This window comes from Salvelinus alpinus, chromosome 33, assembly GCF_045679555.1.
Source record: "Salvelinus alpinus chromosome 33, SLU_Salpinus.1, whole genome shotgun sequence".
Taxonomy (NCBI): domain Eukaryota; kingdom Metazoa; phylum Chordata; class Actinopteri; order Salmoniformes; family Salmonidae; genus Salvelinus; species Salvelinus alpinus.
The window spans coordinates 20126586-20144514 of NC_092118.1; the positions used below are offsets into that span (position 1 = coordinate 20126586).

Here is a 17929-nt window from a genome sequence, read left to right on the forward strand (position 1 = left end):
CAGTTATTATATTAATGCCATTTTGACATTTATGTTTCCATCAATGACGGGGTATATATATATATTTTTTTATCATTCCAAGACATGTCAATCAGTAGTAGAACCAATAACACAGTGTCCTCCCTGCCCCTGGTATGGTGAAAAGCTGAGGGATGGGCCTGGAGAAACATAACTGATCTCAGATTCATAGATAGCGCTATGGATGCAAGGACTGACCATCCATGATATCAACATTATAGTTTTAACCATGTTTTGAGGCTATATAGTGTTTGTTTACAAACAGAGTAAAACAGCTTGTATTTTGGGTTCTGATGGGACAGTTGAACTAAGCTCATAAGGCATTTATAAGTTATATTCTTCAATAATCAATGGATAAATATAATTAATTTGTCCTAAAATGGATGTACTGTAGCAACTTCTGATTTCCCCTTTTAAAGTCTGCACATTGGACAAACTGTCAATACCAATTGGATACTACCCCACTGGAATAAGAGGTCAACCACCTCCGGTGTCAACTGCCTGTCTCTGCCACCTCATAAAAAGCTGTGTCTTGCCCACACCAAGGCAAAGGCACCAGTCAAGATCCAGGTGGGAAACTGCTGGCAGACCATGCCAGGGCTGCCCAAAACAGAACAAAGTAACAAAGAAAGTAGTTTTAGGCCTATCTTAAAATACTTGTCTCTCACTTATTAAATAATAAAATGTAGCCTAAGCTGTGATATTAGATAGCGTATTCTTTTATCAAATATCTATTTTCATAGTGTGACTAGTTTTGATTGTAATAATACTCTGTTATGTGTGTTTTTAAATTGAAGTGTGCTTGATGTATCTGACACCCCAAATTAAGTTCCCTCTGGGAAAATAAAGTTAGTCATACATGCTATGATGTGTTTCCAATAACCTTAACTTGAATATTGAATCCATTTGTCACGAGTGCTGGAACAGGACTGTGCTGTTGGCAGCATTTCGGTTTTCCCATATGTAGAGGGTCCAAGTGGGAGTGAGGTCAGTGAAGATGAGGGAGGGCAGGAGGAGTTAGCAGAGTAGGCCAATATATTACCTGAGCTGGATGTGGTCAAATGGAGAGTTAGATGTATGATATGGGTTATTTTATGAAGATAAATAGTCAAGTCATGATCTATTTCCGAATTGGTTAAAATAATGTTAGGTTAAGGAGGTTGAGGTTAAAGGTCCAATGCAGCCATTTGTATCTCAATATCAAATAATTTCTGACCTGGGGAAAAATTAAGTACCTTACTGTGATTGTTTTCAATTAAAATGGTCAAAAAGAAAACAAAATTCTTAGCAAAGAGCGATTTCTCAAGCAAGAATTTAGCTAGGACTGTCGGACTGGTCTGATTGTGGAGGAGAAAACTGAAAATTAGCTGTTATCGTCAGAAAGGTTGGTCTTATTTCTTATTGGTCTGTTAACTAATTTACCGCCTGGTGATGTCACTAGTCAGGCCAAAACTCCATCCCACCAAAGCAGGATGAAATTCCATGCAGTCTTGTCAAACAGCTCTTACATTTAAAGGGCATTATGATCATAATCATTATCATAATCAACAGTGATTGATCTGTTGCTCTGCAGAGAGGCTGATTGAGACATTGTACTCTCTTAAGGTCTGGTTTCACAAGCGAGTCAACACTCTAGGAGTCATTTTCATGATGCCTGTCCAGGGTCTTCATTCGATTCTTTTGGTTCATGGTACTGTTGGCAATTTCGTGGCATGCCTTGCATTGAAGAGACAAGATCTCAATATATGTGACCAGGTCTGGGTGGATGCGGTTTGTCACATTCTCAGAGTGGGAATTCTCATGGCCCTTGTGCTCCAGCATCTTTCTGATACACAGTTTTGAGGTGGGCCCATCGTTGATGTCAATGGACACATAGACCTTACAGCTGTTTGCTGTGGTGTCCTGTGGCTGCCGTGTCGACTTTCCTCTTGCTGTGTGTCGTTCACAGTAAAAATTAAGTGGTTGTGTATTTAGACTTTTGTAGTCATATGACCCATCAAGGTCACTGATATAGCTTTCGATATACACCTCCACCTCTGCCCTTACGACTCCTTTTGAAAGCACTCACTCTTAATTTAAAAGATCCATTCTGGAAGAAAATAACATACAGCATATAATTTCACTCCTCTACCTTTACCTTATAAACTGCCTCTACCCACCCCACAATCATATTTTTGTTGAATTTTGGGTTAGTGGGGCCCCTCAGCAGCATTTTTTTAAACGGCCTCCCAATTCACTAAGTCCCCTGCAAGTAGGCCTATTGAGAGCACTCTCTCGTAGGTGAATTACCTCTGAAGTGATGTGCAAGCGAGCACTCTCTGACTTGTCAATCAACCAAAAGCTATTGTAATATTTTACATTATATACAAGTCCATTGTAATGATGGGTATTAAATCCTAGACAATCATTTTCTAACTATTTTCATGAATCACTGAGCCTTCACCTACTTCTCGCTCCAATAAGTTTCTTCTCACACAAGTCTTAAGTATTATCCTAAGGGGAAGACACAGGGGACAGCTGATTGGCAGATAATTAACATATTCATATATTCAAAACCAAAAAGTTTAGTGGTAATAGACAAGTTTTTTTTTTTAATCGACTGATAATCAGCAATTCAGCTTTATTAAACAGACATATGTACATCATTGTTATCAACCTCTTTCCAGGGTCTGTGCTATTGGCGTCGCTACAGACCTTGGTTCGTTTCCAGGCTGTATCACAACTGGCTGTGATAGGGTGGCGCACAATTGGTCCACTGTCGTTAGGGTTTGGTTCAGGCTAGTCAGTCATTGTAAATAAGAACTTGTTCTTAACTGACTTGCCTAGTTTAATTTTTTTTTTTTTTTACTTGCCTTAGGGGACCTGGTAGCAGGACACAGTGCAACTAACGTTATACAGACAAAGTGGGGAGAGCGAGGCAGTCCCATCACCAGCATAACTGTAGTTTTGTATCTAAAAAAACAGAGGATTACGAGTAGAATTGACCTGGATAGTCGTTTGTTAAAGATCCTTACAGCCTTTGGCAATGGCAGCTGGTGTCCAGCGTAGGGCCTAGTGAGGTTGGGTCTCAAGGAAAGACCTCGTTGCCGACAAAGACGTGGGGAACAGGTCCCAGATCTTCAGCCCCAGGGAGTGATGCAGGTGGTGGAATCTCCAGGGTGCCATCCTGAAGTGCCTGGCCAAAGGCAGAGTCCCGGAGGGTCCCGCCATCACTTCCCTTGTCGTAAGCACCAACATTGACGACATGGAAACAGTAGATGGCATCTACAACAGCCAAGAGTACAACTTAATATGTACCCTCGTTGTAGAATTGCGAACCCAAGCACGGTGGAGCCTGGATTACTACATGTTTCCCGGCAATGGAGCCAAGACAGTTGGGGAAATTCCACCTCTCCAGGAACTCGGCAGAAATGGCCCTCCAGTCTTCCTCCTTGGGGACAGACATGTATTCACCAACCAGACATGTATTCACCAACCAGACAGTCCCAAATGGCTTGTGCCACAGAGGGGACAATGCCTACCACTGTGGACCGTTCAACTCCGAAGCTGAATCCCATGGAGTCCCGTCGCCAAGAATCTGAAATATAATTCAAAATAATTATCAATTTTGTGTGTAACTTGAAATTCCACCCACATATCTACTCATACCTACCTCATTAGTTTATTATGCTCTAATTATATTGTAAGTCATCAACGATCATTAACAATGCCTTGAAACAATACAATTCAGTCTGACTGTATCAAACTGTAGCCCAACTCTACTCTTAGAAAAAAACGTGCTATCTAGAACCTAAAAGGGTTCTCCGGCTGTCCCCATAGGAGAACTCTATTCGGTTCCATGTATAACCTTTTCCCCAAAGGGTTCTACCTGGAACCAAAAAGGGTTATCCTATGGGGGAAGCAGAAGGACACTCTTGGAACCCTTTTTTTCCCTAAGAGTGTAAGTAATTCCAATAAGAATTTAATGAATGACTGTCTTGAACAAGGGGTCCTGGAGAAGACTAGCCTACCTTCTTCAGGGCAGAAGGCACCCCAACTTTCTTTCATTTGGTAACATTGCATCATTAAAGGATTTTAAACCAACTTTGGGAAGTTATAGTACGAATGAACATTCTGTAAAAGTCATCTGATGTCACATAGGGGCTATTAACTAGAGAGCCCTTCAGCTAGCTAGGTTGCACATAAAATATATCTAATATCAATCAATTACGGCATCAAAGGCTTTAAAAATGTACTAGAATTTAGCTTACGGGAGACAAATCGCCAGGCGTTCAACTGGGCTGATGGATTCCCGGTAGTTGGTTTCCATCCGGGCGATCCTGGCTCCAACAATCTGGAGCAGGTGATTGAACTGGCTGCGGTCCAGACGAAAGTAACTTAGAAATTCCTCTCCAGTCGAAGCTTTTGAATGACACGGTGGAACTCTCCTGCTGGACCCACAGAGACCTTCGCTTTCCGCAGGGCTGGTCCCGAACACCGGCCCAACAGCGCGATCAAGACTACCTTCCACAATGTTGGTCTCATTGTTGAAAGAGCCTACTCTCTGGTATCTCGACTATTTATTATTGCATTTCGCTCCAAAACTATGCATTTTGGAGGTACATTTTTGGATTTCGTCGAATAAATATGTGTGCTACTTGGCAAATAAATTAATAAAATATGTAAAGAAATTATGCAATCAAACTTTTTATTATGGAATCCCACTTTTTTTTACTGCATATGTGTGCAACAAAAATTCAACATTCTACTAGTCTACGCATACAATTTAATGCATACATTCGATTTACTACACAACCCATTACAACTGCCTCTGCAACGCAATGCTGCAAGGCAAACGCAGCGTTCCACTGGAAATGAATGTACTTCTAGTGTACCATAACACAGTCGGTGTGTACTGCCTGAAAACTGACCGTTTACCAAGAACCAAACGGAAGCAAACAAGGCAAACGAAAACGGGCCTACCTGAATTAGTCCAATAGAAACGGTCGTTTGCATATTCTGTTTGGAGTAAATGGTTTGTTGCAAAACGTTTTGAAACAGAATTGGAGTAATGATCACACCCCAAAGTATCGAATGCGAAAGTTTGAATGATTGCTTTTTTTATTCTGACTGTACTGTGATTAGCTGGGTCGATTTTGAAAACTGGGGGCAGCATGAGAACAGAGGGCATTAGATTAGTGTCTACAAACTACAGTGCTTGTATTGGTTGTGTCTTTCAGGTTGCTTTGATGGAAGCCAAGCCACTCCTAACCTCAGGGCTTTAACGCCAGTCTCCTTTCTCATCCAAAGGCCCTTACAAATGCCAGACTACTGAATAAATCAAATACATTTTTTGTAGTAATATTTTCGACAAATATAAAAAGACAAAGCCATATTCAAACAAATACAACACATTTACACCAGGTTACATGGTCTTGTACTGGCTGTGTTTGAATGAGTGTCTACAAATAATAAATGAACAGCTGTTCATAGATATTCAATCAAATATACAACATCAGCCCACATTATGATTTGGGCTGATCATTCTCAGTATAGGCTGATCATTTTCTCCTCGGTTTGGGAATGACGTAGTTACCACTTGTTGCCACGGGAATGAGGAGCTTTCGGGATTCCATTGGGAGATATTTCTCAATCAACACATTTACTGGCATGCTGTCAGTCAGAAACCCCTGTCTGGGGAGAAAAACAGAGTTAGAGAAAGACGAATGCACGCACACACACGAGAAGGAGATTATAGTACATACTGTACAGTTTACCACCTGACGAACCACAGCTATAAACAAACCTCCGCATCAGCAGCTCTACGTCCTCTACCTCAATGGTCTTCCTCTTGGCGTGAGCAGCAAACGTTTCCAAGTCATCAGCTAGTCGGTCAAAGTAGCGCTCCATTCTGGTAAGTAAATGTTACACATGCATTCATCCATCAATATATGATCATTAAGAAAGTCCTCTATTCTGTCACTAATACATATAATTTAACATCAACGATAAAAGGAAAATATCAGAATGCAACTTGTCTTTAAACAGATCGGTACATCACTAAATCACTTGATGTGCAAGTTAATGAACATAAGCACTTTCCCCTAAGATGGGTGTAGATTCTTACATCTCCTTTAGGACAGGGTAGACATCTGTAGACACCTTGGTCTTGGCGAAGTGTTTGAACACGCTCATGATGTAGCTCTTAGAGAGACCAGGATCCTTCTTTGCTGATCCAGTCCGCTTTCCCCTCACCGCTTTGGGCTTCACCGCAGCTGCAGCACCAGACAAAACACTGAGGCCCCAAAACACAACAGATTAGGTCACAAGCTTGCACACAATACTACTACTAAAATGATTGCATGTGTTTGTGTGTGACTTGCCTTGGTTGAAGGTCTTTGAGAACAGTGGGTGTGGCCAGGGGGTCAATAGGCAGAGCATTCCTCTTCTCTCTGACAAACGCAGGAGTCTTCATGGACAGCTCTGTAGGAAAGAAGGGGTTAGTCATCACAACATATACGCACGCACACACACACACCTGAATACAGATTTTGTGGATCCAACCTTCACTCCGGATACCATCCCCCTCTTCCACATCATCCCAGTCCTCCTCATGCTCAGCTGGGCTCTGGGCAGTGATGGGGTGCAGGGATGAGTTGCTGCTGTGAGGGGTGTTGTTCTCAGGTTCAAAGGTCATCTCTAAAGGAGGCATGGAGTTCTCCATCTCCTCATTGCCACAGCTGGTGCCAGTTCTACTCAAACCTTCCAGCTCCTGCTCATCTTCCTGGGGCAACAGGGAGGGAGGGACGCTGCCAAGGGTTACTGTGCGGGTGTGGGCGCTCTCACTAGCTCCCACCTCCGGCCCGCTGTGCCACTCACCAGCCGTGTCCCCCTCTGACCTTCTGCCTGCCCAACCTACAAAACACACAAAGACATCAATAAAACAGTCTCACAAATACTACATTAAATAATAGAATAGACCCACAAATATTATTTTTCAAACTTGAAAAAGACTGAACAGTCTTGTTGACAAGCAGTGAAATACTGTCCACATCGGCCAATGTCACATCATGCTCTCATTACCAACCTGACTCACCAGTCTCTGTAGGATGGAGCGCTGCTCCCATGCTCTTGTAGCCCCTCCCTCCTTCAATCACTCCAGCAACCTTGCCGCCACCCTCTGAGCAATAAGCTCTCCGACTGATGTGCTTTGCATTGTGTGTTAAACTCTGTGATGTCAATCTTTTTTCCTGCCCTTCTTCCACTACCTGTCCTCCTTCATCTGCAACATCGTCTGCTGTCTGAGATTCAGCCACCTCGTCCTCTTCTGTCTGAGATTCAGCCACCTCGTCCTCTTCTGTCTGAGATTCAGCCACCTCGTCCTCTTCTGTCTGAGATTCAGCCACCTCGTCCTCTTCTGTCTGAGATTCAGCCACCTCGTCCTCTTCTTCTGTCTGGGAGTAAGCTACCGCTACTACTTCTACTACTACCGCTGCTCCCATGCTCTTGTAGCCCCTCCCTCCTTCAATCACTCCAGCAACTTTGCCGCCACCCTCTGAGCAATAAGCTCTCCGACTGATGTGCTTTGCATTGTGTGTTAAACTCTGTGATGTCAATCTTTTTTCCTGCCCTTCTTCCACTACCTGTCCCCCTTCATCTGCAACATCGTCTGCTGTCTGAGATTCAGCCACCTCGTCCTCTGCTGTCTGAGATTCAGCCACCTCGTCCTCTGCTGTCTGAGATTCAGCCACCTCGTCCTCTGCTGTCTGAGATTCAGCCACCTCGTCCTCTGCTGTCTGAGATTCAGCCACCTCGTCCTCTGCTGTCTGAGATTCAGCCACCTCGTCCTCTGCTGTCTGAGTTTCAGCCACCTCGTCCTCTGCTGTCTGAGATTCAGCCACCTCGTCCTCTGCTGTCTGAGATTCAGTCACCTCGTCCTCTGCTGTCTGAGATTCAGTCACCTCGTCCTCTGCTGTCTGAGATTCAGTCACCTCGTCCTCTTCTGTCTGAGATTCAGCCACCTCGTCCTCTTCTGTCTGAGATTCAGCCACCTCGTCCTCTTCTGTCTGAGATTCAGCCACCTCGTCCTCTTCTGTCTGAGATTCAGCCACCTCGTCCTCTTCTTCTGTCTGAGATTCAGCCACCTCGTCCTCTTCTTCTGTCTGAGATTCAGCCACCTCGTCCTCTTCTTCTGTCTGGGAGTCAGCTACCGCTTCTACTTCTTCAGTCTGTGATTTGGACTCCTTCTGTCTCACTGAGTCCTCTCTCTGCCCAGCATCTCCAGCCAAATCCTCTCCATCTTTGTTGTCTAATTCCATCTTGTTCTCATTTTGTTCCCCTACCTCCTCCATATCTTTCTCATCCTCATCCTTCATTCCTCCCATTTCTCGCTGGATCTGTGTTCCCGTGATGGTGTCTTTGTCCTGGGTGGTGATAGTGAAGGTTGTTGCTGTGTCAACAGGCAGGGAGTAGAGCGCTGTGTTGCTGGTGATGATGTCATGGGTGATGTCAGGAGCGGTGAGGTCACTCAGTCCCGAGGTGAACCCCTCAGAACGAATGGTCTCACTGAGACCCTGCTGATCCTCCCTAACACTCAACTCTGAAAAACAGGGAAAGGGAGGTGGGCGTGGGAAGAGAAAAAGAGAGGTGGAAGAACTAGGTTTAAGTTCTACTCTTCACACAAAATGTAGTCTTACATAAGAGTCTCAATCTCATATTGTTCCAGATAATTTAAGTACATATCAAACAATATAATACACCGAACAAAAGACAAGCAGAGATATAAGGGGGGAAGAAATGAGATAGGATGCAGAGGAAGGAGCTTACCAGGGTCTCCACCCATCGCCGCCTGTCGATTCTGTAGGGCCTTGTCAAACTCCTCAAGGCAAATTTTTTTACGATTTGTTACCTTCCTTTGAAATCCCCTTTTCTCAGTCTGAACATCCACAAAGGGTGTTTTCAGGGAGAAGGTGATAGAGCTAGAAAATGTGTGAGAAAACAGCCTCAGTTACATTTCTGACATTCACCACTGAAATTCAATGAGCAGAAGTTTTTCCAATTTGCAGCTCTTTACCTTGGAGAGGCAGAAGACAGGGATGAGAGGTATTTTTCTGTTGCACTGCCACCTTCACCCTCTCCATCTGCAAAAAAGGAATCCAAACATAAAATTCTATAAGAAAATGAATACATCCATCATCAGACTCCTAACCAACATGGTCCGAGACAGCTTCTACCCCCAGGCCATAATACTGCTAAATAGCCAGAAGACTATTAAATAGTTAGTCCATGTAACCATGAATTATATGCATGGATCCTTTCTTGCACTGACTACACTACCGTTCAAAAGTTTGGGGTCACAGACATTTCCTTGTTATTTAAAGAAAAGCAATTTTTTTGGTCCATTAAAATAACATCAAATTGATCCGAAATACAGTGTAGACATTGTTAATGTTGTAAATGACTATTGTAGCTGGAAACGGCTGATTTTAGTGGAATATCTACATAGGCCCATTATCAGCAACCATCACTCCTGTGTTCCAATGCCACGTTGTGTTAGCTAATCCTAGTTGATCATTTTAAAAGGCTAATTGATCATCAAAAAACCCTTTTGCAATTATGTTAGCACAGCTGAAAACTGTTTAAAGAAGCAATAAAACCGGCCTTCTTTAGACTAGTTGAGTATTTCATTTTTTTAAATTTAAACTTTTTTAAAAACTAGGCAAGTCAGTTAAGAACAAATTCTTATTTACAACGGCGGCCTAGGCAAGTGGGTTAACTGCCTTGTTCAAGGGCAAAACGACAGATGTTTGCCATGTCAGCTCAGGGATTCGATCTAGCAACCTTTCGGTAACTGGCCCAACGCTCTAACCACTAGGCTACCCGCCACCCCATTAAATAGTACCCGCAAAACACCAGTCTCAATGTCAACAGTGAAGAGGCGACTCCAGGAGGCTGGCCTTCTAGGCAGAGTTGCAAATAAAAAGCCATATCTCAGACTGGCCAATAAAATTTTTAAATTAAGATGGGCAAAAGACACTGGACAGAAGGCCAGTGTCTAGAAGGCCAGCATCCCAGAGTCGCCTCTTCACTGTTGATGTTGAGACTGTTGTTTTGCGGGTACTATTTAATGAAGCTGCCAGTTGAGGACTTGTGAGGAGTCTGTTTCTCAAACTAGACCCTCTAATGTACTTGTCCTCTTGCTCAGTTGTGCACCGGGGCCTCCCACTCCTCTTTCTATTCTGGTTAGAGACAGTTTGCGCTGTTCTTTGAAGGGAGTAATCCACAGCGTTGTACGAGACCTTCAGTTTCTTGGCAATTTCGCACATGGAATTTCTCAGAACAAGAATAGACTGACGAGTTTCAGAAGAAAGTTCTTTGTTTCTGGCCATTTTTAGCTTGTAATCGAACCCACAAATGCTGATGCTCCAGATACTCAACTAATCTAAAGGCCCGTTTTATTGCTTCTTTAAATCAGGAAACCATTTTTCAGCTGTGCTAACATAATTGCAAAAGGGTTTTGTAATGATCAATTAGCCTTTTAAAATGATCAACTTGGATTAGCTAACACAACGTGGCATTAGAACACAGGAGTGATGGTTGCTGATAATGAGCCTATGTACGCCTATGTAGATATTCCATAAAGAAATCTGCCGTTTCCAGCTACAACATTAACAATGTCTACACTGTATTTCGGATCAATTTGATGTTATTTTAATGGCCAAAAAATGTGCTTTTCTTTCAAAAACAAGGACATTTCTAAGTGACCCCAAACTTTTGAAAGGTAGTGTATATGTACTCACAATACTAATATATGGCTCATGAGCTAACATTTAATGGTAAAGTCTACAACTGTTGTATTTGCAAAATGTAACAAATACAATTTTATTTAAACATGAACCCATGAAAAGTGGAATTGTCAGTGGGCCAAAATGAGTGGAACAGAAAATCTCTTCTCATATAGAGCAGTTAACCAGTATGTTTAATCACACCCTCTAACACGTTCAGAACAGCAGTTACAGATGTCACACAAACTTAACCATGTGCACACACTGTACAGTGCTGACCCTGACCGTACCTTCATGTTCAAGCTGCCTGTTGAATGCTGTTATGTTGAGACTCCGACGTGGTCGCTTCCTGCTTAGTCCCTTCACCGTATTTGACAGGTTTACTGTGGTGGTCATGTCAGGGAGATCCAAGTCAGACAGCCCTGTACTAGGAGGCACAAACAAAAACAAGGTGTAAACGCACAAACACATCACCACACCAATAACGCAGAGGGCTGTGTGTCCTGAGTGCACCTCTGAGGATATCGTCCTTGTCTGTCAGCATACCTTGGGCGGTTGCTGTGAAGACTGGAGTTTGTGTAAGGCAGCTCTGGCTCCTTCTTGACTGGCCGGTCTTGAACCAGGAGGGATGTCTCCGGCTCTGACCAATCAGAGAGGAGACAGAAGAGCAACAAAGACAAAGATCACTGAACAACGGGCCCTAATGTGCCCATGATGAGCATATAATAACACATCCATCTTACCGCTAGTCAATAATAAAAACACTGACCCACACACTGTGACATGACAACACTCACCTGTCTGCAGGATCCCCCTGAGTAGGTATCTAGGTGTGATGTCATCATCATAGAGAAGCGAGGCTGTGGCTGGTGCAGGCGTGTTTATCTTCCTGACTCCCTCTGATATAGTCCGTCTCTTACTGGGTGGCACTGGCAGGGAAAACCTGGAAGTGCTCTGTAAGAAAAAATACAAAAATGCCGATGAACTCAACACAAGCCTTGTTTAAAACAGTTTCTCTGCCCAACACAGACAAACAGACAGATCTCCAAAGACAGATCTCCAAAGTAACGCCGGGCAGACACTACAGGATTCTCTAAACCATGCTGTCTTGACAAGGATGTGATTCCATCGCTAGAACGAGCTGTGGCTCAAAGCAGCCTCAAACGTTTTCAGTCAGACATTCATGCTTGCCCTACAGAGTTGAAATATCTAACCAATACATTTTTAATTGAATAACATTATGTGTAAAGAGCTGTAACGATTTGACACTTTGGCAAGGACAAACACATACTAGTAGTATTCATCGCTCCTGCTCGAGAGTACACATTCTGGGTGATGCGATACAATGTCATCATCTCACTGGCTCCTTCTCAGGAGAGCTCTCATTGGCTATTGCTGATTACCGTTCTCAAATATTGTCATTGCATATGTCACACTACAAGAGCATTGCAGATTTTGTGCAGATAAAATCAAACATGTTTGAAAATATTGGGATGTCTGGTACGGCTCAAAGATAGGATCAGTAGCCCTCTGATTCACATTAAACAAGCGTAGCTGATGGCCGCGCACCCAGAGTAGGCAAGGACATTGGGATTTTGTCTCAGATCTCAAAAACTTGTCTGGGACAGCTAAAATTGGGGCCAAAAATCACATAGTGCAGACCCGGTTTAACCAGACCTCTCGAAGCTTATTTTTGATGCTCTGTTTGAGGGCCTCCTGTGGTGTAAGGGCCCCAACATCACTCCTCCTTAGTCTGATACTACGTCTGACTCTGGACCCCGGGGACTGGAACTGAGCCTGGGAGGCACTAGAGAGGACATAACACACAAGCTTATTCCATTAAAATTATAAATTTTATCTTGAGATATCACAGTTGACAAGAGAGCCTGTCAACCTAACAGTAGACAACCGCTTGCCAAAGCAAGTTTAGTTGATAGATAGTAGTAGGTACTGTGGGTGACACTTTTCGACAGTGTTGATTTACCTGCGGGTAATTGGGGACCTGGATGACTCCGTATGAATTACACTTTGCAGGAGAACTCGAGCAGACACGTCCTCATCTACAGAATCCATGGCATAACGTTCAGTCTGTCGAAACAGAAGAAGTCAACGTTTTATCGATATTCTGGAAATAATTGACATACTGACAGCTTTAATTAACTAGCTAATTACTGGTTTAGTACTTGCTAGCTAACGTTAATGCAAATAAACACATAGCTTGCTACTTCTGAAAGTAAGTGGGGTGACTAACGCGTTAACTTTAACTTCGCTAACGGATTAAATAAAATAATTAAATAAATAAAACCTAGCTAAGTTAGCTATCCATGCTAAGCTAAAGTTAGATATATCATACACTGACTTACACAATCAAGGAATTCTACCGAGTCGTGTTCACGATACGTTAGATTCGTGTCGCCTCTTTATGTGGGAAATCACCGTTTTGATGTGCTATTTTATGAAAGTATCCTAAGCTTGCTAGGATACTATCAAATAAATACAATAAACAGCTTGCTAGCTAGTGTTTACCTTTTAGCGGGTGGCTCCCGCGTTTAAAATTCAAGTGAAAACTCGCGTGATGAGAGTTTATGGATTGCATTATGGAACTTGTAGTTTATTTAAGTTCTTAGTTCTGATTCGCGCTTGCTTGGAAAGCAGTAATAATGGATACAATAGTTAAACATCTATCAACATAATAAAAGTCCGAGATATTATACACAAATACGTCTAAAAACATATGAATTGTGCGCAACACTAAACAAAATGTCATATTTTTGGGGCTACCTGCTTAGGACACAAAACAGGAAGTTGTAAGCATTGTGGGACGTGTAGTTCCGCTTCGAGGCCGATCGGCTTGATAACAACGCGAGGAAGAACGAAACAAAAATAAATTATACAAAACTTCAATAGAATAACAAGTTTATCAGATTTTCGTTGGAATAAACATGCCTGGATTCACCTGCTGTGTCCCTGGCTGCTACAACAACTCTCATCGGGACAGAGAGCTGCGGTTCTACACATTTCCAAAGGATACCACGCAAAGGGAGATTTGGCTCAAGAACATCTCCCGGGCCGGGGTGAGCGGCTGTTTTAGTACCTTCCAACCCACTACGGGACACCGCGTCTGTAGCGTACACTTTCCCGGTGGCAGAAAGACCTATACCGTTCGAGTACCGACGCTCTTCCCGCTGAGAGGAGTGAATGAACGCAAGAACCGAAGGGGCAGGAACAGGAAAGCGTCTGCGGCGGCGCCTGTTCCAGCCCCCAGTCCAGGCAGCATTGTCATCACCAACGTTGTTTCGACAGCCCCAGAATCCGTTGAGACCGCTCAGAGCGATGCAGTCACCGATGGCCCTATCGTGGTGCAGATCGGCCCGGACGGCGAATACCTCGGACCAGTAAATCCAGCCACGCAGGGTGACGGGTCCTGTTTTACTGCAGTCGTCTCCAGCTCCACTGACTTGGCCAGGGGCGACGATCCCCCTGCAGACGCCGCTGCCCAGCAGCAGACTGTGCAGTACTACAGCGTTGTCAGCAACCCGCTGGACCACGCGTACTCGCTGACCACCGGGACCACCTCGGCCGAACTGCTTCGGAAGCTGAACGAGCAGCGAGACATCATTGCACTCATGGAAGTGAAGATGAAGGAGATGAAGGCAACCATCCGCCAGCTGCGCGTGACCGAGGCCAAGCTACAGGAGGAGGTGCGCGAGCGGGACCGTTTGCTGTCGGCAGGAGCAGCGGTAAAGAAAATGTGACCATCATTCCCACCCAAATGATGGATAACTAAAGACCGTCGCGACCTAAGACTCTAACGTGAGATGAATGGGGTCCGTGGGGAACAGAGTAACCCCTCTTTTTTACGAAAGCGATGATAATTTATTTTCAATAGAGGGATAGCAACTTGTTGGTCTACTAATGCTATTTTTGGCGAGCTAGTTGATAGTAATAATCCCATAGTTGCCTATAAAACATTTCCCAGTTTAGTCCACCCATGTGTTTGCTAAGTGCAAGCAGCCTTTTAGGGGAGTGTAAAATCATTGACGAATAAGTTCTTGTGGATCGCCTGGCTGCAACTCTGTAGCCTACTTTCGACATAGAACATTTAAAGGGAGATGGGGGAATTATTAGGCCATTGTTTTGTTGTGAAGCTGTTTGTGTTTTGTATGTCAGTGTATGCAGTTGATTTCTCCTTGCAGTATATTAAACACCAGCTTTTCAGCTCAGAGGCCATCCTCCAAAACAAGTTTTTTTGTGACTCTAACTGTGGGAAGATGTGTTGGGCATCATAAAAGTATGTGTGCTTATGAGGTGCCTATTTCCACCAGAGACCTGGCTTGATCCATGGCTCCATCTGGTTGTAAGACTTTTACACCACCTAAAGGTTCACTGTGACTGGTGTCTCAACCTTCTCCTCCCAAATGGTTTGATACAGTATCTGCAGTTGGCACTCACATATGGATATTATGTTAACCTCTGACTGTTGAACTTTGACCTGACAGCAATGACTGTTCTTAAACCATATCCATTTGAAGTAAATTTAATTTTTAAATAATATATCCTGAGTTGTTTCTTTATCTGTTTAAATTGATGCATGAGTGTTATTATGAGTGTTACTAATTTCTTGGATATAGCTCAGTAGGCTGGATAGTGACATTGGTGCAGTGACCTGGATCATATCATGCAGTTGATGTCTATCATTTCTATTCCCCTTTTCAATTGAAACAGACTTTCTCTTAGAGAAATCCACTAAAGCGAACACCATAGGGATCTAGAATCATGACATAATCTTATCTTGATTATTGGCCTGACGTATGGTCAAGTTCTGCAAAAAAATACCTAGTTAAGCTGTAGCTGGCTCAGAACAGAGCTGCACGTCTTGCTCTTCATTATAATCAGAGGGATAATATTAATACTATGAATACCAGTTTCTCTTGGCTAAGAGTTGAGAAAAGACTGACTGCTTCACTTCTTGTTTTTATAAGAAATGTGTTGGACATTTCTAATTGTTTACTTGGTCAACTTACACACAGCACTGACACACACACTTACCCCACCAGACATGCCGCTAGGGGTCTTATCACAGTCCCCAGGTCCAGAACAAATTCAAGTAAATGTACAGCATTATACAGAGCCATGAGTGCATGGAACTCCCTTCCATCTTATATAGCGCAAGTGAACAGCAAACCTGGTTTGAAAAAAACAAATAAAGCAACATCTGATGGCACACTGCCTGTCCCCCATGTGAACTACTTGTTGTGTGTTTGTACTGACATGTATGTGTAACTGATATATATATACACACACACTACATGTTAATGTTTTTAAATGTCAATTGTAAGGTCTTTTGCCTGTAATGTATTTTTCGTTATGCATCGGACCCCAGTAAGACTAGCTGTCACCATTGGCGTCTGCTAATGGGGATCCTAATACATCAAATTAAATTACTAGCTCACATTAAGGAATATCTGGTTTGGGGAGTTCATTTTCAAAATAAAGTTTTAATCCTCTCACCAGACCTGCAGCACTATACAGAAACTGTAGATGGCACTACAATACAGCTTGGACATCAATGTCACTGGACTTTCACCTCCCCATTCTGTCTGTCTAGTGTCCACCCCTATCGTCATCTTTTCTCTATCTCCCTTGGCGGATCATGGCCCACTATCTTACCTTCCTTTGTTATATGGGACCTTATGCATTCTCGCCCCTGCCTTGTGTCACTTAGCATCAGAAAACTACATTTATAAGAATATTTATTGTTACTTTCTATTGTATTATTTTGATGTAGATTATATATATTAGTGACTTTAGCAAAGACTAATTCAAATCCATTTATCATAGTTAAATAAAGGTTAAAAAAAAAATTTTTTAAAGAGAGATGTGATTAGCATTGCAACGTAGGGGGCGTGGCGACAGTTTTTCATGCGAATATTCTAAAAACCGCATAAAAACAATACGCGCATTTTCCCACCAGAGATGTTTCCATCAAATTGACTTGTTGCTGATAAAAGGCTGTGCGTGGTGACGTAGTATACATAAAAATACATTTTGTGGTTAAATTCCCATGTGCCGAATAAAAAAGAGAAGTTAAATGGGTTTTGTAATAAATATCATTTATTATAACACAAGCATATTTGCTAATACATTGTTATAACTAACTTCTTTCCAAACAGGGTTTCTCACAAACTCATAGCAGATACGGAGACCCACACACACCCAGAGACATATGGCTGTCACAGGCCTTTTCATAAAGACTGATAAGAAAAGGGGTGCCTGGTACTGCATATCACGAGAAACTGAGACCCACACACACCCAGAGACAGATGGCTGTCACAGGCCTTTTCATAAAGACTGATAAGAAAAGGGGTGCCTGGTACTGCAGATCACGAGAAACTGAGACACACACATACCCAAGGACAGAGGGCTGACGTAAACCTTTCATAAACACAGATAAGACAGGAACATCTACGCACACACAAAAACTCCTCTTCAGTCTGAACATTTTACAGAGACACACAGAAATGTCAAAATAGGAACATCTACGCACACACCTAATCTCCTGTTTTAGCTGAACATTTCTGAAGACAAAGAACTCTACTCAGAGCCAATGGGACAGTGATACTGGCCTGAAGGAGACCTCGCCCAACTCATCAGAACCAACCAGAGGACCAGAACTTCCAGACTCAACCTACTCTCTGTACTGTATAAAATGTATATGCACTCTGTTATCTGGGCTTCTTTCAGAGAGTTCCATTTGAGCTTGATGAAAGGGTCCGTGCACGCTATTTCAGATATTTTTACCTCTGAATAAATTGCTTTTAATTAAACCTAATCCACCCTGTCCAGAGTCTCTACTTCGTCTCAGTTCTCCAGTAAACTTGTTTTATCAACAGTTTCCACCGCATCTTCAACTCTACTGATGGCTTTCTCACAAACTATGCTGCGTTATATAGCGAGTGTGCCCACTCTTGGGACGTACGCTCCAGCGGTGTTGGCTAGAGCTCATGTATAGCCTACATAGTGAGATTATTATTTATTTGTCAAATGGCAGCCAAACATCGACCATCATGTCACCATAACAAGACCCTCGACATTAATTGGAAAGGAGCATCAAGCTCATCACCTTGCACTTTCATCACCCTGTGAAA

At 43.0% G+C, this 17929-nt stretch overlaps 2 protein-coding genes across 13 annotated transcripts; one reads left to right on the top strand and one right to left on the bottom strand.

The window, feature by feature from the left end:
* Positions 1-4688: 4688 nt before the first annotated feature.
* On the bottom strand, positions 4689-13878 carry LOC139563340 (enolase-phosphatase E1-like). Of its 12 annotated transcripts, none has more exons than XM_071381974.1 (14): positions 13738-13873; positions 13563-13631; positions 12766-12869; positions 12444-12588; positions 11579-11735; positions 11328-11421; positions 11072-11208; positions 9071-9137; positions 8824-8975; positions 7085-8596; positions 6381-6912; positions 6125-6292; positions 5804-5908; positions 4689-5691 (listed from the first exon to the last, which is right to left on the bottom strand). In XM_071381974.1, the coding sequence occupies exons 3-14, from the start codon at positions 12852-12854 to the stop codon at positions 5559-5561; spliced, it is 3291 nt and encodes a 1096-aa protein (XP_071238075.1). In that variant the 5' UTR covers positions 12855-12869; positions 13563-13631; positions 13738-13873; the 3' UTR covers positions 4689-5558. The 12 variants fall into 12 exon arrangements, with proteins under 12 accessions (XP_071238075.1, XP_071238083.1, XP_071238082.1 ...); XM_071381982.1 differs by lacking the exon at positions 13738-13873 and having other exon boundaries at positions 6381-6480; positions 6562-6912; positions 7094-8596; positions 13563-13657; XM_071381981.1 differs by lacking the exon at positions 13738-13873 and having other exon boundaries at positions 6381-6480; positions 6562-6912; positions 13563-13657.
* LOC139563342 (THAP domain-containing protein 11-like) lies at positions 13724-17613 on the top strand. The gene has a single exon (XM_071381984.1). The coding sequence runs from the start codon at positions 13724-13726 to the stop codon at positions 14534-14536; it is 813 nt and encodes a 270-aa protein (XP_071238085.1). The 3' UTR covers positions 14537-17613.
* The last annotated feature ends 316 nt before the right edge of the window (positions 17614-17929 follow it).

Coding starts and splice junctions, on each gene's coding strand:
- LOC139563342 (XM_071381984.1), top strand. CDS start 13,724: ATGCCTGGATTCACCTGCTGTGTCCCTGGCTGCTACAACAACTCTCAT.
- LOC139563340 (XM_071381976.1), bottom strand. CDS start 12,854: ATGGATTCTGTAGATGAGGACGTGTCTGCTCGAGTTCTCCTGCAAAGT. Junction 8,976..9,070: donor CTGTCTTCTGCCTCTCCAAG/GTAAAGAGCTGC, acceptor CACATTTTCTAG/CTCTATCACCTTCTCCCTGA. Junction 6,913..7,084: donor TACAGAGACTGGTGAGTCAG/GTTGGTAATGAG, acceptor TGTGTTTTGTAG/GTTGGGCAGGCAGAAGGTCA.